The sequence below is a fragment of the Argiope bruennichi genome, chromosome 1 (genome assembly GCF_947563725.1).
Source record: "Argiope bruennichi chromosome 1, qqArgBrue1.1, whole genome shotgun sequence".
In the NCBI taxonomy this organism is placed as follows: Eukaryota; Metazoa; Arthropoda; class Arachnida; order Araneae; family Araneidae; genus Argiope; species Argiope bruennichi.
In genome coordinates this window covers 85,408,375-85,435,227 of record NC_079151.1, presented here as the reverse complement: position 1 = coordinate 85,435,227, position 26,853 = coordinate 85,408,375, and the positions used below count along the sequence as shown (strand labels likewise).

Sequence of the window (26,853 nt, the reverse complement as noted above, 5' to 3'; positions counted from 1 at the left end):
TATTTGTTTGATTCGAAATTTCGTTAAATACCATTATTTACGATTAATGAATATAGTATCAAAATTAACGTTTATTTTTCGAAATAATCTTAAATCGAGTCGCAAACTTGAATGGATCCAAACCGGAAGTAAGCAGTTAGATTTTTTTCTCTTTTTGGACAGCTGATTTTTCCATGAACTAATGACAGAATTTTCAAACCACGGGCTATTTTAAAACAGCTATTCATAATTGTTAAACATTTCATCACAATTTAAGAATTATTTAATAGAGGAAAAGCTTGTTTTGTGTAAATTTGATTTTTTAATGAAATTTTGTTTTGAAACTTATGTGATTATTACCGAGGTAAAAATCTATTCATTTAGATAACTAAAAAGAAAGAGTTTATATATTGCCATTGTAGCAAAAGAAACTATTCTTTGAAATATTTCCAACGAATATTTTTTAAAATTTAGTATTATAATTGAAATGACAAAATTTAATATCATGCATTGATTTGTTTTTTATATTTACTGCAAAATGCTTTTGTTTGCTTGTTTTGTTTGTGTTAAAAATCATTGACTACACATGTAATACATTCTAACAATACATGTTTCGAAACCTGTGTATTAATTTTATAACATTGGCGAACATAGTTATTAGACTAACATAATATCTATGGCGGTTTATCAGTGGCATACTGTTAATGCACAAGTACCTATGTTTCATAAGAAATGAATAACAATAAAAAGGTGAACCAGAAATTAAATTTATTTAAAATTTGATACCTATACATTCAGAAAGAAAAAATCAATTAATTCCTTGAAAATATTCTTTAAGGTGAATGAATAAATGCAAATATTTGTTAATTATGAGATTATTTTTTCAAGTGCTTAGAGACTGTATTTGGTAACAAAAAATTGGAACAAGAAAACGAGAGCTACAAAAAAATTTTAGATGTTAGAACTATAATGTACAGCTGTTATTAAATTTTCCATCAACTAATCAATCAAGTTTTTAAATAGTCAGCTCTTAAAAATCTTACTGTATTCTTTTCTTATTGATTAGTTTTTTTTATTCCAATTTATTCTCATCTTTAATATCTTTCATTTTACTTTTTGCATCTATTCCAATAAAGTGGTAAATTTTCCAAATAATCTCAAATATTGACAACACATATTTTTTTAGCTTTGAAAAAAAAATTAGAAATTCTTTGGGTATGGGAATAGATTTTCCACAGGATTTTTTATAAACATTTTGTTAATGAAAAAAAATTGTATTTGGCATTATTTATTTATGTAAAGCCATATTTTATTGTTAAGCAAATTACGGTAAATACATTAACTGCATGTCAATTGATGGTAAACTTAGTTCGCTATCAACTCCAAAGTCTCTGGTGATTTTTTTTAGGCATTTAGCTCTTTTACTGTGTAATTTTCTCTCTATCAAATTAGATTACATCTGTGGGTTTTGGAAAGATATCGACTCAATTAAGAATCTGGAACGCTTAAAACAATTCAGATGTTTATAGATTCTATCTAATTATAACATCTGAATAACTTAATGTTTGCTCATTACTTGAAAAACATGGTTATTTAAGGCAAAAACACTCTTGGACACAAAAGTTAAGTAGCTATTTTTGGCATTTGTTTTCTATGCAAGTATCTAAATTATCAATTGGAAAATAAAAAGATTTAATCAATCTTATAATTAAAATTTTAAAATTCATAAAAGTAAATAAAATAGAAAAAAAGGGCACTTTTCTGTTTTGTTGAAGCAAATCTCAACAAGCAGACTTTATTGCCGACAACATACATACACATAAAAAAATGTTATAAGTAAAAATATTCTGTTTGGCATTGTTTGTCTAAGTTTTGGCAGTTTTATTGTCTGTGCTGGTAAAATGAAAAAGTACCCAAAAAAATCTTAAAATAAGAAATAAGCTTATAATGGATATTCCATGACTATTCATTATTCTGTGTGCATAATTGTAGGGATACCATTTACACCCCATTCAAGGATGACTCTCTCGTACCCATAATTAAACTTTTTACTACTGACAAAATCTTATTGTATTTATTTGTTGTTTCAATTAATATCATATATTCAAAAAAAAAGAAAAAAAAATCTTCAAATTTCTTATTGCTACTCTGAGTACTGCATCATTTCTACTCTAATGCATGGACAAATCCTAAGTGATCACCTGTTCCAAGATTATTTTGTTGATTTTTAAAGCAGTGGCATATTTATAAGGCTAGAAACTAATTTTAGAGACAAATATTTTGTAGTTTTCCCAGGTCATCTATGTCCTTCCACTAGGTAAATGTTAATGCCAATAACTCTCGAGGAACGAATAAATGGCTCATTGTAATTAATACAAGAGTGTTTAAAGTTAAGCTTATGTTCAGTTGTAAATGAGAATGCTAATATAATATTTTCAAAATGATCTGTGATAATTATTGACTTATTATTAATTAGAACTTTTTATACCTTTTCCACATAAGATTCCTTTCTAAGTGAAAATGATTTCTCAGCCTGATTTTCATTAGAAGAATTTTGCAAGAATTCTAAAATTGGAAAATAAATAATAAAACTTTGATTAATGATATCAAAGAAGTAACTCATTTAGTTTTGTGAAGATATTTCTAATGAAATCCTTTAAATAAAGATTTTTTTCCTTAATTATTTTTGCTTATAAATGTTAAAAGAGTTTGAATATGCAAGGTGCATTGAAAAATTTTGTAGCTGTAATCTATTTTTTCATGAGCCTACAATTTAAGAAAATCTCATTTAAATTTAATATGCAAAAAGATTGATATTCTGAACAGTTACATTTTTAATAGCTTTATCAGTCTTGCAATTGCACTCCATAAATAAGAATTATGGGTATAATGAACAGAATAGATACAAGACCATTAAAACAATTATGGCTTTATCATAATTTAACACCTAAAAGTACTTTGTGGAAAAAATCATGAATATCATGTTATATGTGTGTGTAAGAAATTTAATTTATTTTTGGTAAATGACCTGTCTTTAAATGTGACTAGTTGAGGAATATAAAAATATCTAAGAGAAACTTTATAGTTTTGAATTGCAATAAAATGAGGAGAACAATACTTGAGCCAGCACTCCAATCTCCAAATTTTAATATCAAACTTACAATATGATAGATCTCTGAACTATGCCTTGATCCCATTATCACTTTCAACGCTATCAATGAGATATCTCGTCTTTCAGATACTTCCAGTTACAGGTTTCTGTGGCCTAAAATTTGTCTTATGTTTGAAAAAAGTAAAGGTATTCAGATATGTATTAGAAAGTTTAACCTCTCTAAACTGGCATAAGAGACAAATTTTAGCCAACAGAAATCTGTAATTGAAAGTATCTGAAGGATGAGATATTTCGTCGGTAGCATTGAAAGTGCTATCCTAAGTTCTAATGAAAAGAGACCCTGCAGTCCTTTTAGTTTGTAATAATCTTATATCATCTGTTAGTATTTCTGAAAATTAATATTATTGATAAATTTAATACATTTATGGAAAATATATTTTATTACTTATGTATTATAGCAACCCCTTTAGTGATCCTAGGATTATACCAAGTACTAAATTCCAATATGCATAATTCAACTATTTTAGTCACATGTCTCTGTTGCTTGGTTATTGAATTGTAAGCAAAGGGTGGGCTGCTATAATACATAAATATTTGTATTTTTACAAAAGCAAATTAATAGTGCCTTGACTATATGTTTTAATGCCAAACATGAAGAAGGAGAATCCTAAGCCCCTAAAAAATCTTCAGTATTATCACCTTTTGCTTAGATTTTTGTCAAAGTACAATCATTGGTGTCTATGGTGCCAAAGCTTTCAACAATGAATTCTAAGTACAATTGAACCATTCTTTATCTCTTACTACTTCAGTGGTTTTAATTATTTATCTAACATCTAAAATCTATTTTCTAATTTTCAACAGTCAAATTAAACACAGAATGGTATTTATTGATGCCTATGAACATAAAGATATTCACAGTCACATCTTTAATTAGGCTTACAAAATCTGAATAGCTAAGCAAATAATAATAATAATAATAAAATAAAAAAAACTGAATCAAACTTCTAAAAAAATTGCACATTAAGGTGTTCTTATGACAGAATAGTCATTTTGAGATTTATTTTTTTTGGCATTACTTAGGTTTATTTTTTTATATAATGCAGGAAATAATCTTTATTTTTTAAAAATATTTTACTTTATTAAATTTTTAACAAATATCTATAAAAATTTTTAAAAAGATTTTTTTTGTTATGTTTTTTAAAATTTCTTGCTTTAACAAATTAATATTTTCTATGCCACTGAATACCAGCAATTTAGCATATAAAATTGCACCTATTCATCTATAAAAATTTCTTGCAAAACTGATAACCCTGACTTGAGGATTGATGTATTTGAGATATTGAGTTTTATGGTATAAGAGCCAGTTTTGGCTGTACTGCAACTAACATATGGTAAAAAGATACATTTTGAAAAAGCTGTGTATAAATTTATGATATATTGCCATTTTAAATTACATCATCTAATATCTGCGACAACTAAAATGATTTATTTTTAAATTTCATAATTCCATATTTCATTACTGACTTTATATTATTTTACATATACTTTTTTCTTTATTGCAGAACTTTGATCAAATATGGCTGAAGGTCTTGTTCAGTGTTCTCTGTGTTCAAAAACATATCTTATGAATAAAAACTTATATCAACATATGCGAACTGTACACAATGTTTCTCCTCAGTTGAAAGGGAAGATTCTATGTCCGTTGAATTGTGAAGAGAGTTTTAGGTCTCACAAAGATTTTCGTAAACACTTAGAAACCTTTCACAAATACATGCTAGAAAATGAAATGCAAGATTTTGCCAATTTGGAAAGTAAGATTTATATCTTAAAAGTAATTTCTTAATAGCTTTTTATATCTTTTTATCAATAATAAATTCAGTTTTGACCTTTTTAAAAAATTAGTATGTATTTGTATATATATGTGTGTATGTATATATATATTTGAGCAGTTTCATGGTTGAAAAGAGAGAAGTCACTTTGAATTTTTAAACTTCATTTTTAAAACTATGCCTCCTATCCTGGGAGGCATAATTTATATATAAGAATCAACAAGGTACGTCAATCTACAGCATGACACAAGAGCAAGAGAGCGAAAGAGGATGAAATATTTTCCCTTGGTGATTATATAATATGAGATTCCGGTAGGGTCCTCCCCACACATGTCAGTCCAGATAAGGGGAACATAGGTATCTTTTAGAAGAATTTGTTTAGCTTGACAGATTTCTATCCTCTCTGTTGATGGAACTTGCCGATTTCAGCAATTTTACAGCGCTCATGTAGCATTAATTAAATAATAAAGGCAGAAATGGATTAGAAAATAAGAGAACACCTTAGAATTAAGTGTAATTCTTTTTCTGTTTCTACTCCCATTCAGGAATATTTATTTCTAAAGAAAAGAACAAAATATCTGGGATAAAAATAGAAAGAGATAGAAAATAATTGGGAAGTTGATCCTAAACTCGAATCTCAATAAGACTGTTATGTTTTATTGCTGTTTCTTGTATTGTTATATTGTAATGCAACTGTGGAAGCTGGATTTAGTATCAACAAGGATATACTTTTTGAAAATTTGACAGAAGGTTCTTTAATTGGTCTAAGAACTGTATATGATGCTGTAAACTTTTATGGAAGTGCTTTAAATAAGATTTGCTTCAGTATGTAAATTTAGTGCATGTGATGCATTATGAAATTTTAGAAAAGCAGAAAAAGAAAAGACTTTAAGATGAAGGATTGTGACTTTAACATTAAGAGTTTTCAACAATCTCTAAAAAAAAAAAAAAAATGTGTGAGATTTACATTTAATTTGTTAATTTTGCATTTCTAATTGGAGAAATCAAATGATTTTTTTTCTTTTATTCTCTTATATATTCAGAAATGTAATTTTAATGTCTCTTAAATTTATGAAGAGTTTATTTCAATTAAGTATTGACATTATTTCTACAAGTTCATTTCTAAAATGAAGGACATGCCTCTGTATTTCATTTCAAAACTTATAAAAAACTACAAATGAAATTTTTATTTGGAAATGTTGTATAATAATGTCATAAACATACAATAGAGAAGAATATTATTCTATAAATTATACTGAAATTTGGCTTTTTCTGAATTGAAATTTAATACATTAAATTTTATTCTACTTTGAAAACTTGTTTGTGAATGGTTTTAACTATATTGAATGGTTGTCACATTTCTTTAAAATGTGTGAATCATGAAAAGTTGAGAGAAAAGGAACAGTAATTAACAAAAATTGGTAATCTTGTCATTTCTTATTTAGTTTAGTAAAGCAATAAATCCAATAAATTAAATCGATTAGTACTTAAGCTGATTATTAGAAAAAAAGCATTTAAAGGTAAAGTATTAAAAATTTAATTAACTAATTTCAATAAAAAATAACTGAATAAAGAGAAAAGAAGAATCTTTTAAAATTCTCTTTTTGAAGAAATTATAAATTTTTTATATCATTTGTATAAAAAAACAATTACAACAACAACAGCAACAAAAAAAAAGAACTAACTTATAGTAATTGGGAAAAAAAAAATATATATAAAAAAATGGAATTCTTTCCTTAGATTTTTTCTTTACTGATAAATAGTGTTTCATTTTCTTAGTTATTGCCTTCTGTCTTCTCTATCTTGTTTCCTGTAGAATGATATAAAAAATCAATCACTGTTAGGGTGCTTGTATCCCATTAGATGGTGATGAATGGCCTTTCATCCCTAAATTTCATTTAGTTTGAAAGTTCCTGAGTCAAAGCATTGCTAAATGGGGCGATCTGGAGTGAATTCAGGCTCATTCTGTTAACATAAGGAAATATTATAATTACTAGTATGTTATACATAGATTATTATGTTATGTTTTTGTGAAACTGTATTAATTAAAATTAGTTAATTTTTATTGATTGTAATTTAGTTATTTGGTGAGATTTCATTGTAATTGGACTGGTATTTATAATTTTTTTACATTATGGTTTGTTACTTATTGCAGTGTTTGAAACCTGGAAGAAGAGCTATGAGGAAACATCAGGATACAAATATGTATGTCACTCTTCTGAAAAAATTTTGAAAACTGGTGAAGGAAAAACATATTTTTTCTGTCATCGATCTGGAGTCTCCAAAAGTGATACAACGGGTCTGAAGTCCCCAAGAAGATGTCTGTCTCAGAAGATTGGGAAAACATGTCCATCAGCTATGGAAGTTTCACGCTCACTAGCAGATGGAACAGTCAAAGTTGATTTTTGGAAAACACATATTGGCCATACTGCTGAACCCGAATTTGCAACTCCTTGCAAGAAAAGCAAAACCAAAAAATTAGGTTAAGTCTTATTTTTACACCTTTTTGCTTAAGAGCATAGAAAGAAAAAAATAGTGCTATCATTAAAAAATTGAACCTTGAGATCTTGCTTGATATATTTCCTTGTATAGACATCCTTGCTGAGGGGAGACATTTTTGAAATCGAATCAGTTATTTTGGAGACACCATAAATCATTGATTGTTATTTGTCAGGAAATAAAAAAAAATTCCCATCAATTCTATTGTTGATGAAAATTTCATTTCGGATTTAACTTTTTATATGCATATCTAATCTTTATTCCTGCATATGCTCCATATTTACTCAAATGATTATAAAAGACCATTGACTTATGAAGTTTTTACAATTTACAAATTAAAGAATACTACTATAAGAACAAAATTATAGTAAAGCAACTTTTAAAATAAAAAAAAGGGCTTTTTTTAAAAAATTTTAAGAATAAAATGAAGACATCAGTTATCAGTAATTAAATAAAACAGTTTTATTAATTGTTTTGGTATAGGGCTTTGGGATAAAAAAAAAACATCAAACCCTCTTGAAATTTATCTTCAGTGTTATTTAACTAGACACTACTAATTTATTTTTGTTTATTAAAGGAACCTATTTCTGTAGACTAATACACCAGAGAGTTCATTTGATTTCTTTCTGTTCTTGGAAAATTGGAGCACAAATTTCTGATTCCTTGGTATTGCACTTTCAGAGACTGCTTCATTAAAAAAAATAATAATGTTAGAGCTTTCAATTTGTGCAGTATTTTATAATCATGAATATTCAAACTTCCAAGCTAGTACATGTGATTTTGAACATTAAGATGATTTCCTTTTGATAAGAAGAAAGCCAGTCTTAAGTTTAGTAGGATACTATAAATCCCTATTAGCTATCAAGGGACTAATTACTTTAGTTGTTGATTTTTTTTTTTTTTTTTTTGATTATCCATTACTGATTGTTTTGGAGCAAACTGGGAATATGTTGCATTTTAAAATGAGAAGTACAGCACTAAAAATGCATAGGGTTATAAGTCAAAGCATTCTTCAGACACACACACACACATAAAAAATGGTGAATTTAGTAGATTCGGCAAGTAGAATTATAATTCATTAATTACATTTCTTATAAAGCAATGTTAATGGTATGTATTAGATTTAAAATCAACTTTTATGTCTAATGTATATTTTTATACTAAAATGTACTTGTGTGCATTGGCAAGAAGTTAAAAATTATTTTAACTCTATTCAATTGATCTATGTATTAAAGGATTATGAAAAAAAATTAGTTCTGTAGAAAAAAATGGTGATTGCATATTTTCAGATTTCTTTTACTGATGGGGATTTTTTTAAAAAAATTATGACTAGCTTACATTAGATCATCATCAGGTTAAAATATTATATATTATTAGCAAAAATAATATTTTTTCTACAAAAAAAATAACATTTATACTATGTAAGATGTTGCATTTTGTTCTGTACATCATATTATAGATGAACTTTGAAGTTATATACTAAGAGAATTTTTCTTTGCTTTTAAAATGTTTCTAAAACTTTACTAATTCCATATAAAAAAATTTCAAACAATTTTTTCTCTTATTAAAATGGTCTTGATTATGATGCATTATAATCTTTAATCAATGTTTTTGCTTATTTATTTACAGAAAAGATAGATTTTGAAGTTTGTGCAATATTGCCTGCAGCTGGTTCTGGAGAGCGTATGGGCTTAGACACACCCAAACAATATATTTCTATTCATCAAAAGCCAATAATCTGTCATACTGTTGATGCATTTTTAAGGTTTGTTTCTGTATTTGAAAAGAATACTATATCTTTACTACTACTTGAATCTAATTTTATAAATAATAGTCATTTAATTAATTAATTTCTAAGAATTTGGTTTGCAAATTAGGAAATCTTGCATTTATTTTATTTGTTTGCATGTAATAAGAATTTCCTTTTTTTAAGATGGTTGTAGAATTTTTTATTAGCTTTTAATTTTGACATACATAAATTTCTAAATGTAAGTTAATCCATGTATAAACCAAAAGTGGTTTTAATTTTTATTAAAAATCTTTCCTAAAATTCAAAATTTTTATATAATCCAAAAGGGGAGGGAAGTCTTTGAACTTCTAAAGTTGGGGCTAAGAGGATGAAAATATTACCAACCAGATAAAATGGTGGAATATTTTCAAACCAAGTTGCTATAAAATAAGACACCAGACACCCACAACGATAGTTTGGCTAGCATCTCCTCCATTCATGTGCTGTTCTTGTATATGATGCATTATATAACTACTAATCTTATTTTCATTTTTGGGGCCTTTTTATTTGTTATTTGAAAGATGACTGCAAAAAGAAATTTGTATACAGCAGATTTCACACTATAGGTGATTGTGTTTGTGGTAGATTTTAGAAACTAGCAATGATATACAACTTCAAATATAATACAACTCATTTTCACACATGCATGCACATATGCACTCACAGCATTTTATTTTAAATCTTTACTACTATTATAAATGTGAAAGTTTCGATGGATGGATGTTTGTTAGTCAGAACGGCTGAACGGAATTGGATGAAATTTAACACAGAGGTAGATTATAGTCAGGAATAGAACATAGGCTACTATTTACTCCGGTTAATTGAGTGGTTAGTTTTTTATTAATTAAAAACTAACTTTCTGGACAAACATCTGAGGCCAAATCCTGCCAAAAATGAATAAGGTTTCAGTTTTTTCCCCTCCACGCTAACGAGATTAGACGTAACATGTTTTCGACCGAATATTTCAAACGATTCTATTTATTTTCTTAGTGTTTGATGCATTTAAAATTAAACATTCTTAATTAATAGATCTTTCGGATTCATTCTGAAGTACTTTTAAATTAAAATAAAACATGAATATAGGAAATTGAAAATTTCTAATCTGCATTGTGTTACCTCAACACGCAGTGAAAATTCACGCATGTGCAGTGTGTTACGATTGTTGACAACTATTGCCGCTTAATCTTGCAAGTGAAGATAACCCAACATGTAACGTAAGCAAAAACAGCGGCCAGGGAGTCCTTTTGCAGCAGTGCAAGTTAATAGTATGGGGTGAGTGCACAATGGCGCACAAGCATGCATTAGAGGCGTTCAACTGCAGCATGTAGAGCATCCGCGGCAACCAGACAGTGATGGGCGGCGTTGTCGTTTTGTTCGCAGGCGATTTTAGACAGACAGTGACCAGACTGTCAGTTCTCATATATACACATCAAAATTTCCACGCAAACGAAGTTGCGGGTAATAGCTAGTAAATTTATAAAATACAAGCTGTAGAAATAAAAAGTGCAATATTTAGTGGTAGTACTGTGACACCTTTCTAACAAAAATGTTTTTTGTGACAAAGGTTTTATATATAAGACGACCCCTGCTGTTTAATTTAAGAAAAGTTCCAAAAATTCTTGATTTATACATGGAAATATGTGGTATTTAAATTCTGTTACTCCTACCTTAATGCATTTTCTTATACATGTTGAAACCAGCTTATACTTAATGAGTTGAAACAAAAATGATATGATGATACTTTTCTCAAATCCCTCTTGTAAAGAAAGGAATTGTTAATATTTCTTAGTGATATTTAAGTGTAAAAACTATGAGAATTATTTTTAAAATTGTAACTAATTAGAATTATTTAATGCATCATATTTTGAAATAAGTATTGTCTCAAAAAGAAAAGTGTAGATACAGTTCTGATTTGATGATATTAAAAGTTGTCCTCTTGACCAACTTTTAATTTAAACCATCGAATTTAGTAAATTTAAAAAAAAAATTATATTAAGAGCACCAAGATTAAGATAAAAAAAATAAATCGAGGGAAAATTATTAAATAACAAATGTAGACATGTTTTTTAACTTTTTTTTATTTGTTGGAAACTTGTTTAACAATCAATAAGAAGTCATTTTAAAAAAATTGTTGATATGAATGTGATGATTCCTAAAATATAATGAAATATTAATAAATAAAGATTGTTTTAACAAATTTTTCATCATTTTGAAAATGAGTGAAAGTAAAGGGGGGGGAATCAAAATGATGACACTTAAGCTTCAAAATTTAGCAAATGGGGAATATATCCTTATAAAATTTATTTAGAAATTTGGGAATGCATATTGAATTTAGAGAAAATGTGTGTGTGTGTGGGGGGGGTTCCAAACAATGGAATCTGTTTGGTTTTATTATTGAAACTAAATGCAACAGTTCTGTAAGTAGGTTGTCTGGCATTAATGGATTAAATTTCTATGAACTTATTGCACAAAGTAAAATGAATTTTTTGTTATTATTATTATTTTTTTTATTTATGTAATCACTCAATTATTGAATGATTTATGCAAACTTATTGCTTATAAATCTTCTCATAGTACTTTTATCTTTATTAGAATCTGACCTGTTACAGGATACCCTTTTTTAAAAAAGTTATTGTGGTAGCTGCTCCTGATTGTGTGGATGTGATGCTCCAAACATTGAGTGAAATGTGCAAGTTAGAAGGAGACAAGCTGATGATTACAGAAGGTTCAAATGCCAGGCATCTCTCTATTCTATCAGGACTAAAAGCATTAAAATCTTATTGTGAGAAGAATGATATTTTTTCCCTTTTCCATGTTTATAATTTACTGAATTTAAAGATGATTTTCGAAAATTTTCTTTTTCGATTTGGTGCTGAATGTATTATTAAAAAATCTATGATAGGATTATACATTACTTGTCAAAAATAAAGTACAATGATAGATGTAAAACTTAACTGTTACTTATTAAAAATTATTCAAAACGTTATTTAAGATAAATTATCTAGTTTTCAAATTGATGAATTTATGAATGGATTTTTTTTAAATCTGTTTTGCAATAAATCTTTCTACAATATATTGTGTTACCATCTCTGACCGACTCATATTCTTGAAACCATAGAATTTAATAAGCCAGTCTTATGAAATTTAACAGTACTGCTATTGAAACTACACTTTCTTATTCTTAAAATATCCTAGATTTTTTAGATAAAAGTGTAGTTTCTGTTCCTAAAAGAGGGAAATATTCAATTTTTGATTTGACATGAAACATACTAATTTTAGTTCAGTTTGGGCTAAATTTTTTGTGTGATAACTTTACTCCCAGTATCCAGACATTTGAGAGGATCAATATGTTGAAGCATTGTTTTATCTTGATTGAAAATTTGGATAAACAGTAACCTCCCAAAAGCTTTACTTATGATATCTGTAAATCCTACCAGCTAAGAACTTTAATCAAAGTTGTATAAACTTATGCTGCAATTTTCATTGATTCACCCAACATTGTGATATTCTTTCAATGAAAGTTGAATTTTTCATTACCAATGAAGGTAATTTTGCCCACTTTACATCTTTCACATCAAACGAATCTATAAATACAATTGAGTCTATATTTGTGTTTTTTAGTAACTATTGCAAACTTTTTGTTTTCATTGAATATAATGATGACAACTGCTAAAAGCATCCGAGTAAGGAGTAGAAACACATATCATTGATTATCTTGCATAACTTACAAAATTGCATATCAATAAAAAGTGACTAAAACTAATTCCCATTGCAATCTTGAAGTTAATTTTAGATTCTTTTTGAGCTAAGAGTGTCAAAAAATGTGTTTTAGATATAATTATTGCTCTTGATCAAGCTGTTAATAGCTGATTTTATTATTTAAATGCAGCTGCAAGTCTGTCCTATTTCAAGAGTATTCAGATTTTGGGAGACCTTCCTTTGTATGATTCCCTCCTCTCTCCCATTCCCTAGTTGACCAATCATGCCCTTAAAATTATTTTTGCCCTTTGCTGAAATAAAATTTTGATATATTATTAATATCTTCCAGAAATTACATTTCCAGTTTATTTAAACAATATTGTACTTCTGAATTCCACCATGCCTTTATTGTGCAATTTTTTATCAGTTGCTTAATTTGCATGTTTCACTTGCTAACATACACACAATTCAGTTTGTGTTAAGCTGCAGATTATTAAGATAAATTATCACATTATGAAGCAGTTATTGTAAAGTAATAAATTAGTTTAATATTCCAAAATGCACTGTAATTTTGATGTATATATTTGATTTTAATATGGTGCTATTTTGTTTCATGCAACTACATTATGATGTGGATTATCTTATTATTTAATTTAAATTACTCTTATTTTAATTACTCTAATGAAATATTAAAAACTATATTTCAGTATTTACTAATAACTTCTTGATTAACTTGGTAGATTTTTCAAAATTAAAATATTATATTTTTTAGGTGAAGTACAACCAGAGGTTGTTGTTGTGCATGATGGCGTTCGTCCCTTTTTTCCTGAAGATATAGTCAGTAAAGTTGTTCATGCGGCCAAAGAATATGGGGTAAAAAAATTTACAAATAAATTATATTAATATATATTTCAATTTCACTTCTTTATAAGTTAGGGAAATGTTAATTTTTCAGAATAAATTGCTGTATCATATTAACAAAGATTTTATTTTTAATTTTTTTAATATTTAATTTAATTAGTTCTTTTACAAATATTTATTAAATTTTTTATATTTTAATTTTAATGTACAGTTTTGTTTATTGAGACAAAAAAAAAACCTATTTAAAAGTATGTATAAAACCTTTTTTCTTAAAAAAAGAAACAAATAAGTAATTATTATTTTGATTATAGAATGATTAATTATAATTTTAAATTTCATTTGAATATTTTTTTTGTAATATTTTATAAATCATGATTTTTTTAAGCAAATACATTTTTTTTACTGAAGGCACATTTCTACATCTGTGAATGATAATAATTTGAATATTTGAGAATCCAATAAAAAGGTTTGACCCAAGTTACTCTTATTGTATTTTATTTTTTATTATTATTGTCAGTATTGCATTAGTGCAAATTGTAATACTGCATTATTTCTTACTGTTGCTCTCTTCATACTTAATAATTATTTCTTCTGAGTTATTTGCAAGTTTTCTTTAGTAATATTTTTTTTGTTCATTAAGTATTTATTCATTATATGCAACATTATTCATAATCCTCTATGAGTTCAAATTTTTCCAAATTAAATTTTTTTTCTCACTTTTTGTCAATAAACTTTTTATTTGAAATAACACGTGTCTAATTATAAAAGTATACAAAACCTTTGAGGAATTATTATAAAATGTCTTTGTATTCATAAAAGTCAAAAATCATGATTGATAATTGTAAATTCATTCATAATTATTCGACTATAATTTTATAAGCTCCATTTCAGATATATTAGAATACGAAGATAAATTTTTTGCATTATCATGGATATCAATAGTTGATTTTTGAATTTATTATTATGTAAATTATATATTATGCAAGTGCTTTACTGTTGTTTATAAAAATTTCTAAAAATATAGAGCTCAAAAACAAACCAAAATTATATATATATCTATACACACACACACACTAATAATAGAGAAACTTTAAAATAATATGAATATTGTGAATGTGGTGGAAAATCTGCAAGAAGAGCATTTGTCCTAGAACTACCAAACTTGACATTCTGTCATTGCTTCGTTATCCTCCCGACGACTCGTTTCATGACTACAACTCTGACGATTTCCTACAGCTTGAGACTGCTGTCCTTTTATAGTTCCCGGGAGGGGAGGGGCCCGAAAAACTTCTGGGCCAATCAAGCGTATCTCAGTTTCTATTGGATGGATCATTAAAATTCTCAGTTTCCATCATTATCTACCTTGTCACCAAATGGTCGGCAAGCTCTGGGATTACTGGCTCCGCACCCGAGCAGATCTAATATAGATGATTATAAATCAACCTTTCCGGTGATAGAACAAACCCTGCTGGAAAGCAGCATTACAGGTTTGTAACAATATGTAAGGCAATTAAAATGACGTGGCTGACAATTTGATAGAAATATAGAGATGAAAATATATCTAAATGATTTATCTGAAAGTTAATAAGTATATCCGGCAACCAGCTGATCGCCAAAGACCAACTGGTAAGAAGCATCACCATGTAATAAATTTCTTTGAAGAACTCTTTGTCATATTAACATTTACAAATAATTTTTAGTGTGTGTTATGAAGGATAATACATTTACAAATAATTTTTAGTACATGTTATTTCATGCATGAATGCTAGAATGGGTAGAATTAATTAATTTATCTTGAAAACTTTTGTTAGCTCATTTTGATCAGGACTGCTGCATAATGGAGCAACAAAATCATTTATTGCTCCAATGGAAAATGTAGCTTTATATTTGGAATCCTGGCTGGTTTTCAACTATGTGCTTTCTTAATATGTAGAAATATTCTGACGGTGTATTATATGTCTTATACAATGCGTTAAGCTATTCTGTTTGTTTATTTCTTTAGAGTCTTCTAAAAGCTTTGGTACATTACTTGCCTACCAATACTGTTTACATAAATAATATCCTAGTGTGCAGTGATTTCTTATTCACTAGGAATCTTTAATAATATTTATTATCCATTTCGAAACCTAATAATATCAGGTATCAGCATGCATTATAGCATTGAATATCATCTGTAACTTCTGTACATTTTGCAAATTTTCATATTTTTTTTAATAAGCATATATTATTTATTCATTTATATGATTATTCATTTCTTCAGTTTTTTTATGGTAGGATGTCATGAGATTGTTGATTCTGCATTAGTATTAAATTTTAATTAATCTGTGAGTATTCTGCTCTCTTCGAAAGTTTATTTATCTGTTAATAAAACATTACTTATATTTCATTTACACGTGCATCTTCCATTCTTATATATAATTTATTGCTATTAATCAATAATACTCATTCTTGGCTTATTATTTTTAAAGGCTGCAGGTGTCACTTGTCCATTAGTTTCAACTGTTATATCTGTGGATGATAAAGGCTTTTTGGACACTTCTTTGGATCGGAATAAATTTAGGGCTAGTGAAATGCCACAAGCTTTCCAATTTGATGTACTTAACAAGGCATATACAGAAGTAAATAATGCCACTGAATGTTTTAATTTATCTTGAGTAAAAATGAGATTTTTTTGTGTTATATTTTTAACAACTATGTGTGATGGGGGAATCGACCAATATTATTTTTGCATTGCTATTGCTATTTAATCAGTTTTGGTATACACCTGAATTTTAATGTTATTAATATATTACCCTTATTAGAAAAAAACAATTATAACAGTGTTATTAAGAGAACAATGTTTAGAAAGAAGGAATTTATTTGTTTAGAGATTTTAAACTCTGAATTAAAATACTAATGTTAAATGTTAAAAATATCTTGCTAAATAAATTCATTTGCATAAAAGTAAATTTTTTGGTTATGCATCTTACTTGATTTAATTTTTTTTAAGCTATGGTAATCCTACAATATCTGGTTTTCAATACATTGTAAAATTAAAAAAAAAAAATTCGTTCTTCTTTAATTTTTGGTTAAACTTAAAAAATAAAAATCTTAAATTTTACATAAATTTTTATGGATATAAAAATTCATGGTAATTTGATAAGCAAATAATAATCCATTATTATATTTAGTGGTTGTCTCCTTGCACAATTACACGTTTAAATATTGAAAATATGTAGATGTTTGGATTAATTGTTATAGATCTTGTAACATTTTATTTATAATAGGGTGCGTAACGTCATAAAAAATGCTTAAATTTGAAAACCATTTTTAAGCATCTTAAAAGTGCTTGATTTAAAAAAAAAAGTCCTTAAAAAGTGCTTGATTTTCTCGAGAATTGCAAGGACAGCATTTTATTCGCTTTGTTTCCCCAAATGTTGAATACAAAAATTTTAAAGCATAAGCATATCAAATGTATAAAGAAAAAAAAATGAAGAAAAAAGAAGAATTTGACAAAAAATCCAGGTATAAATAGATCCAGTGGTGCCAACACGTATTATGATAACACTCATAAGACTTTTTTTCAGCTCCCTCTTTCTACAATATTGTGCGTTGCCATTTATTGAAATACTGGAATAGGCACAATTCAGAATGAAATACCGGAAGGGGCAGTATGAAACACCTACTGTGCCATTCTAGTTGCGGCTCGAAAAACATTCGCTTTTTTTTAACATTAACATTAAAATAAATTTTAATATTTGAGATGTTGAAGAATTTATTTAAGTTATGCCTAGTTAGTGTATGTTTAACCTTTTATGTGTCGTTAAAGAATACACAGATTGGTAGGATCAACGGAACACAAAAATACGCCAGGATGATGATTCATTGAGTCACGTTATTTTACCACTGTTAAAGCGTGATAAAAAATGCTCTACTTGCTTGAATTTAAACTTAGTTAACACTTTCAAGCAATTCATTGAATAATTTTATTTATTTTTATATCGAAAACCTTTATTTTTTAAGATTTGGATTCTATAATTCTATAATGATTATTGTTTTTTCTTCCTTTTTTATAAAAATTTTGTTACCAATAAAGTTTCTCTTTACGTATAAATGTTTGTTAAGTATAAATGTTTTAGTTACGTATAAATGTTTGTTTGTAATTTTAAGGAATATTTATAAAAATGAAATTTTTAAAAAATCTTTTTTGTTTTTGCCAAAAAAAAAAGCATGTTTTTCAATAGAAGATGTTGTGCAAATATTGCTCAAATTCAGAAATAAATATTAAAGTTTAAAGAATACACATTTAAAATTAATTTTTAAAAATTCGCTAAAAGCTTGCTTTATTATAAAACAGAAATTATCATATGCTTTAAAAATACGCAGGCTTACATATGTATACATGTGCAAAGGTGCTTAATTTTTTGCTAAGGTGCTTAAAAATTACTTAAAAGTACTTAATTTTTCCAGCAGTTTCTCATTACATATCCTTATTAAATGCAATTAAAAATAGTATTTAATTATTTAACTTTTTGTCAATATTTATTAATTTTAAAGTTTTTAAATTTGGCCTGTTAATGAATTTTCATGTTTTATAAGTATGTATACTTCAGAGAACTTATTTTCTTCATCTCGTTAAATTTTTCTTTATCTTATTTTGTACATTTTTATTTAATCTGAAGTTTTACACACGCACGCACGCGTGCACACACTATTTCATATTACTAGTATCAAAAATCATACTAGTAAGCAAATAATTAAAAAAATTAATTTCTTTTTCTTTAAATGAAATAAGTTTGAAAATGAAACATTAAAAATAGGGTATGTGCAATGTCTTCAATATTTTTTCTAATATTGGTGTTGGGCATATGTTAATTAAATCTTTATTGTTTAATGTTTCTCCTTGGGAATTTAGTGCATGCAAATTAATAAAAGTGCATTTTTAACATTGTATTTATTTTAGACTTCGTATAACGCTTTTATTAATATTTCCAAGATATTCTTCTTCTTTTTTTTTCTTTCCAGTTTCATTTTATGTGAAAGTGTTTTAAACTCTTTATTCATTTTGGATTTTTAGAAATACTGCTAAATTTTATGAATTATTATTTAATACATATTTCTTCTTCAAATAACTAAGAAAAATTCTGTCCTTTAGAGTACCGCTAATGATTTGGAGCATGGTACAGAATGTCTTCATCTTGTGCAAAAATACGCTAATGTCAGAGCTAAACTTTTACCAGTTTCATCTCATTTATGGAAAGTAAGAAATAAGAATTTTATATGTGTGTAATTGAAAATGATAAAATGTATTATGAAAGCAAATTTTAGTATAAGAAGTGAAAACAAGTATGAGTTTTCTACCAGCATGGTATGGTGTTAAAAATAAGTGTATAATACTAACATGTTTTATTTCATATATGAAAAAAAAATATCTTATTTTTATAATGTTTTAATAAAATAATATTTATAATGTTGAAATTGATTCCAAAAAGAACATTAATTTTCCTGGAACCAAATTCATTAAAATGTTTATTTATTTATTTTTTATAATATTTTTATAACCCTCTAATGTATATATTAAATATGAAAAAATGTAATGAAGTATTAATGTACAATAAGCCAAAGAAATTTGTAAAATTTTAATAAAATGTTCTAAATCGATATGATTTAATGAATTTTTGCTTATTTAATGAAATTATGAAAGGCTAATTTTCTATGCTTTTGGGGAGCACACTATTAATGTATCCTATTTTGCATATAGTAGAGGGCTATATTTTTTTAAGTATAGTCATGACTTAAAAAATGCTTTTTTATTTAAAATTTAATTTGATTTTTTTATCTTGTTAATTTAGACAATTTAGAATTTGTTAATATGTTTTTGGAATTGTTGTGGACTTGTTCTATAACAAATAAAGAAAGCATATTCAAATATAAATTCTTTTATCAATAGAAATTTGTTGTAAAGAATTTTGATTTGTTTAATTTTATCATTAAAAAACATTGCTATTATGTGTGTGTTTTCCTAAATTTTTTTTAACTGGAATATATAATCATTAATATGGTTTTGAAGTTAAAATATCAGTAGTTTGAAATTTTTTGTTTATTGTTTTTATTTACTCTGGGGATAATGGAGTCAATTAATAAGTGACTTAATTTTTTAAATATTTTATTATTAATTTTTTAAATATTTATGTATAAAAAATGTTTATAATCATTTTTTTTTTGCTGTTTTCTCATTAATTTTCCTAAAAAAATATAAATAAATGAAAACTAAAACAAAATAAACAAATAACCAGAATTTTATTTTATTTTATAGTTATTTTAATCTTTATATTCTTAAGGTGATGTAAAAGAAATTTGATGAAATCTGTGCTTCAAGTAAAGTTGGGTATTAATGAAGTCTTCATAATGAATGATTATTTTTGTAATAAACTGCACAACATTTATTTCATCATTTAATCAAAATATTCTCTTTTAGGTAACACATCACAAAGATATATATACAGCTGCAGGTGTTTTAAAAGGTACAAGTCTTACTCCCCCGCCCCCTTTTTTAAATTGTGTTTAATAATATATTTATTTTTCTGTTAAATAAAATTGCAATTCTATTGCAGTTACTTTATATTTTAAAACAAATTTTAGTGTTCTTTTGTATTTGGTTTTCATTGATTTTGAATCCATTCTTAACATCCCTTGTGGAGCCTTGAAATAATTGGTATTAATATCTTATTTAAATGTGTGGTGGCAGATTCATATGACTAACTAATGAAGTTTTGTATAGAATATTACTAAGATTTTTCAGATAATTTTAAATTTGCATTCAATAGTTGTTGACATATTTTGTGGAATTCTATATAAAAAAATTCTTCGTATTATTTAGGATATGCTAAATATTCATTGAAAATATGCTCACCTGGCTTTCTTTCTCATATTAAAAGAAGAGAGATTGAAAAATCAATTTATCATTCTCATATCCCTTTTTTTTTTTTTTTTTTTCCCTGGAGGATTTAAAAAAAACACAATTAACATCTTTTATTCTTCTGTAAATTAATCTATTTCAAAATATTTTTTCAGTGTACTTTTTTATTTATTATTAAAATGCTTGAATATTTTTTTTTCTTGTGATCCAAAGATAGAAATCTTTTGTTTGTTTTGGTGAAGATAATACACATGATTTTTATGCAGTTTTTTTTATTTGCAGAATCTCAGACTGTTGCTGTTATTTGTAAAGAACAAACTTCAGAATTTGTGACATTGTTGAAAAATGTTTTAGGCAAAACATTCAAATTTGTATGTTGCAATTTTTCTTTTCTGTCTGGGAAATAATCAGAAATTTGTAAATTATATTGAACTTATTGAATTATAAATGATCGGGAGTGATTTCCCCAAAACTTTCTTGTATAATCTCTAACAAAAATGTTATTCTAGAGAATACCTTGTATGTCATTGATATGCAATAGTTTGGCATACACATATACCTTTGGCCTGGATTAACATTTTTTTTTTTTTTTTTTTTTTGAATCTATGATCCTTTGCATGTTTTTTGGCTATTAATTTCTGTAATGCACTTAATGGTATTCGAAAATCGAATTTGTATTTTAGACAAACATTTCCCAACTGATTGAAACCAAAATTTGATTCTGAACTACATTTGTTCTCACAAAATCATGTAACGAATTTGATATATTTAAATCACTGCATTTTTGAATTATTGCATTTACATGTTTCTAAAAGTGCAGGCCAACAGATGATCAATCTCTTGTTAAATTTGGCTAACAATTTGGTAGGTTTCTATTCTACACTTCATACATAAAATTCTATGTGATGAATTTTATCTATCTACCTTTCTTTATTTTATAATAATTGCATTATATTTGACTGCTGCTAGATAGACAGATTTCCTCCAAACGGATTTTGCTCAAAATTTATTAGAAATTTATAAATTTAGTGTAAAACATGTATACTAAATTTCATCCATCTAGCTTAAAGCATTTTTTAGTTATTTTTGTGACAGGCAGACGTGCGGGCATTTACCATAAATGCGTTTTTCGAATTCAAGGCGATCTAAACTAGGAGATTCATCAAAATCTCGACTTTTTTGCAATTACAATACTTTGGCTATATGAGAAAGTAAAAATGCTAGTTTTTTTTTAAAATTATATTGTTCATGTTTTTGTCATATGATTTAATTGTTAAAATAAAATTTGCTCATTTCTACAATTGATTTGAAACAAATGCCATATGATTATCAAGCTGTTTGTTCAATTCTCATTTTAATAAAATAACTCGCAAAAGCTTTTATTAGTAAATATAAAATTTAATGATATTTGAATTGGAAAATTTTTTATATAAATTTTTTTTTTAATTGAAAAAGATTTTTTTTGTCCTCTTGTTTTTGTTTTCACTAACCATTTTTGTTTTGGCGATTCTTATGTATCACATGCATATAGCAGTATGAATTGTACTTAGAGTTTAGAGTACTTATTGTTTTAATCTAAAATTTTCATCAAGAATAAATATTTCTAAACTGTATATTTTATACTTCATATTTATCAATAAATTATTATAAGGTTTGATAATTTTAAGTGGTAACTTTTCTTTCCCCTTCAAATTTCTGCCTTACTCTTCAATCAAAAATTATTATTATTCTAAGTTTTCTTTTAATTTATGTCAGCCATGAAGTAATGTTTGGCTATATGATGGCAGAAGCTTATATCAAAAGTAAATAATTACTGTGAATGTAAAATGTTGTTGAATCTCCACTTAATGGAGTCTCACTGTTCCGCTTAAAAATTTCAGTATAAGGAAAATTCTTTAAATAGAAATTTGTGAATTACATTATGAAAATGTAAAAAAAATTGAAACTTGCTAGATATTTCATTAAATTTAATTCTTTTTTTTTGCTTTTTAAAAACGTTTATAATTCTGTTTTGAACATGTTTAATAAAATAAATACATTTTTAAAAAATAATTTCATATTTTTATAAATATTGAAACACAATATATGTAACGTTTTCTTGAAATTGTGTTCCATTTCATACTGTTCAAATACTATTAGCATTCCTGCATGTAGAAGTACTTTTTTATTCTGAATCTTTTTTGTTATCATCTTCATCTTTCACTGTGTATCTTCATTACTTATCATAACACTTTACAACATGCTCTGCTCCATAAAATATATTCAGCAATTGCATTGTCTTTCTAATTGTGTAGAAAGTTAGAAAGTTCTTATCTGGTATTTTTATTATTTTGTTATTATTATTTTTTTTGGAACTTCCACAGAGGTGAAGTCACAGAATATTTAGAACCTATTAAGGCAAGAAGATTCATTAAAATAAAAATATTTTTCTTCATGTGGGGTGAATGATATAAAACTGTTGTTCAGATTCGAGGCTCTGTAGAAAATTTCATTAAATAAGTAACTTTATTAAAGTTTCCTGAAAGGAAATTTTACTGTAATTAAAGTGAAAAAAAATGTTGGAAGAGAAATTAAAATGTTTTCAAGATGCATAAAAATGTATGCTTTTACTTATAACTTGTTTTAGATATATCAATTAAAATAATATGTATTGTTATTAAATTTTGGTATGCATATATATATTTTGGAGATCAGCTTATTTATTTATTTATTTACCAATAGGTTCACTCTGTTGCAAAATTTAATGTATCTATTCTGGGAAAATTTCCAAACATTGTCCAAGTGCATGAGACGGAGAATCCGTACTGTGTGATTGAAAAAATGAGCAGCTTTCAAAAAGTTTCTGATTTGACTTCCATTGTTCATGTTTTCATCAATAGTTTTGACCCAACTATCAACTTTTTAGAATTTCAAAAGCAAGCAAAGATTAGTGCCAAAGTTTTAAAATTAGCTAATATATTAGTATATTTTATTGTAAGGGAAGAGGTAAGTTACAGTTTTGACATGCTTAAAATTATTTAAATTTTTTGTTATACTAATTAGTTTCTGCTGTATTATTTTTTTGATAAAATTAAATAGCAAATTTTAAAATGTGCACCTTTTATTTTAATAACAGTAATAATTATTATTTAAATCATTTAGTTTTATTTTCTGTGAAAGAAGAAATTAATGAAATCTTTTAATTAAATTTTAGTTGTTAAAGTTTCAAAAAAATTCTGCTATCTAATTTTGTAAATCTAATCTAATCTGATTGTAAATCTACCCTGCTTTTATATTTTTCAAGGTTGCCAGAGGAATAAATGGTGTAAAACATTTATTTAGGTAAAAATACTGAAGGAAAAATGAGATAAATGTTTCACAAATTATTAATATTAAAGACATTGCACATTATTATGTATATTCTCATTTCCACTACTTGCTTTAAATAAATATCTGTAATTTAAAAATGAAAATTATAGTAATAATTATAAATTAAATGTTGGTACTTCTTAGCTACCATAATTCTGTTTGTATACAGTGAAGAGAAATACCAGAATATATTCTTTTAATTTGATTATCTTTCATGGAATTAGGATGGAATAATCTAAAATACAATATAGGCTCATTTTCAGCATGAAATATTTAAATGCTTTAATAATTGTATTGTTTTTGTAATATTAAGAAACATTTATCCTGAACATAAAACCCTATGAAAGTTGTCTGTTAAAATATCTGTCCATAATGCATTTCCATTTCCTTCTATTACATTTTATGATCTTTATTTGTCTTTCAATCTTTTTGAAATTATTTGCTCCTTCCTCCACATATGTCTCTAATGTGTTTGTGATAGCTTGCAATGCCAAATTTCTTCAATTTTTTTTTCTCCATTAAAATTTTTTGTCATTGTATAAAAAGTAATGGCAGAAATGTAAAATATATAAAAGAACTTAACTGTGATTAATATAATAATTAAATTATTATTATAAAAATGTTGATAATCACATGTAACTTGTAGATTCTTCAGTCGGATAAACATTTTTATCATCAGATTGAATTATTTTTTGATATGTATAACACTTGAAGTTACACTATGAGTTAAATGTCCTTTTATATCATTATTGAAATTTTGTGAGATAATTAGAGGGACTCCTCAGTTGATATATTAAAGAATTTTCTTCAAATTAGCATTTAATGTAAATTTTGTAGTAAGTCTTTTATAAACTGATACTTGAACTCTGAGGTCTTCAATGAAAATACAAGACAACTCTACCAGATTTCACAACCCTTACTGTTATCCACAGATCACATTGATAGTTTTAGAAACTGTTGATGGCAACTTGATAATAAATATAAACAAATATAAACACATTTTTTATATATTGATATATTTAAGTCAATATTCATATTTAAAAGTTTTATATATTTTTTCTTGCAGACTGAGCCAATGGATTCTATCGAAGAAATGGTTGACTTGGTGAAATCGCTTTTATTTGAGAGTAACCCACATGCTAGTGGGAATGTCTTTCTTTCCTAGGTTCAGTTACAAAGCAGAAACCATGCCAAAGAAAAAAATTTCTCACTAATGTTATAACATTGGATGACTTTGATGTGATATTTTTTAGAAAGTTTATTTACAAAGTTGATGACAGATTTCTTTGGTATTGTATTTAGATTTCAAAAACTAATGCAGTACCAAAATTTTGCATCAATTTCTACAAACCAATACCAAATGATACTTATTTAAGGAATGAACAAAAAATGAATTATAAATAGTGTTATCTGTCATTTACTAACAAATTATTTTGTATAAAAAAAGCATCAATGACTAAAACCATCTGATGGTGACCTGATGCGACAGCTGAAAAAAATATTTGTAAATGCACAAATTCATTGACTGTTTTCATTTATTAATACTCTGATTCATTGTTGAAAAATATTTGTGAATCATTTTTACTATTTATTAAACACTCACTTTTTTAAATATAAAATTTCATAAAATCATAAATCATTTCAATGATGATACTGGAATTTATAAAATTGTTGAATTGATTCTATAGCATTGTTTAAGCCAAAATGTGTGAATTCTGAATATAGATGCAATGCATTTCTCTAATGTTAATGATGCAGTTAAATAGTTCAAAATTATAAGAAATAAAATAAAGTTAAAAATTCGACTAATCATTGGATTAAATACATATTTTTAAAAATTAATTTAAAAATAAATTATTGTAAATATACATTTTGTTAGACATTGAATTTTAAGTTATTTCTGAAAGAAATGGCCTTTAAATCATTGTTCTTTCTTGAAGGAAAGTTTTCCAAATGTCGATTTCATTAACAATGTTATACAAAATAATGACTTTAAATAATACAGATTTATATAGTACTCTGTTTGGGCATGAAATGCAGATAAATTATTGATCGAATATCAATTAAAAGATTAAAAAAATGATTTCTTTTCCATTAAAGAGATAGAATTTAAATTATCTTATTTGTAATTAAAGGACAAAAGTGCAATTAATTATTTTATTTATTATTATTGTTTGAGAATAATTTGTAAATAAATATAATATATATTTATATCACATTTGTTAAAAAAATTGTAAATAATGTAAATAAAAATGATCAGTTTCTTTTTGTCACAAAATGTTATTTAAAAAAATACACACATCTTAATTTCTGTGAATTTATTTCAGTGTTTGTTGAGTTTAAGTTTGTAGAACTAGTATCCTGAAAGAAATATTCTATTTAGTAATTAAACTACAAAGTAAATTAATTACTCTGTAGTTGTGGCATAATAATTGGAGGGACAAGGGAAAATGTAGATGCTCTATGTGCCATTTTAGGAGGTAGTGTGGAGACAAAACATTACTGCATTTTAATCCATTTTTAAAGCAAAATATCACAGAGAAAAAAAAATGGCTGAGTACAAGTTATATTTGCTAAACTATTATTTGTATGAAGGGAAAAATATTCATATTATGCCACATAAGCCAGTTGCTATGCCACTGTCTTTAGAAAAATACTTAAAAAATTATTTTTGTCAGTTTTTTTTATTAATTTATCAATAATTAAAATAATAACCATTTTTAAAAGATTTTCTTCTGTGTATAATATCTATTGTGTGAAGATGAAAGTTACTGTATTTACTTCTTTGAAATTTATATTGCTAGATTTATCTTGAAATTTAAAAATAAACTTAGGAAAT

At 26.0% G+C, this 26,853-nt stretch overlaps 1 protein-coding gene across 2 annotated transcripts; it reads left to right on the top strand.

Moving 5' to 3' along the window:
- The first annotated feature begins 42 nt into the window (after nucleotides 1–42).
- On the top strand, nucleotides 43–26,800 carry LOC129978432 (D-ribitol-5-phosphate cytidylyltransferase-like). 2 transcript variants are annotated; one of them, XM_056090635.1, is made up of 12 exons: nucleotides 43–128; nucleotides 4,654–4,902; nucleotides 7,076–7,402; nucleotides 9,049–9,184; nucleotides 11,818–11,990; nucleotides 13,680–13,780; nucleotides 16,237–16,386; nucleotides 18,903–19,007; nucleotides 20,226–20,271; nucleotides 20,949–21,037; nucleotides 23,388–23,651; nucleotides 25,081–26,800. In XM_056090635.1, the coding sequence occupies exons 2-12, from the start codon at nucleotides 4,668–4,670 to the stop codon at nucleotides 25,177–25,179; spliced, it is 1,725 nt and encodes a 574-aa protein (XP_055946610.1). In that variant the 5' UTR covers nucleotides 43–128; nucleotides 4,654–4,667; the 3' UTR covers nucleotides 25,180–26,800. The 2 variants fall into 2 exon arrangements, with proteins under 2 accessions (XP_055946610.1, XP_055946609.1); XM_056090634.1 differs by lacking the exon at nucleotides 43–128 and adding an exon at nucleotides 168–343 and having other exon boundaries at nucleotides 25,081–26,799.
- The last annotated feature ends 53 nt before the right edge of the window (nucleotides 26,801–26,853 follow it).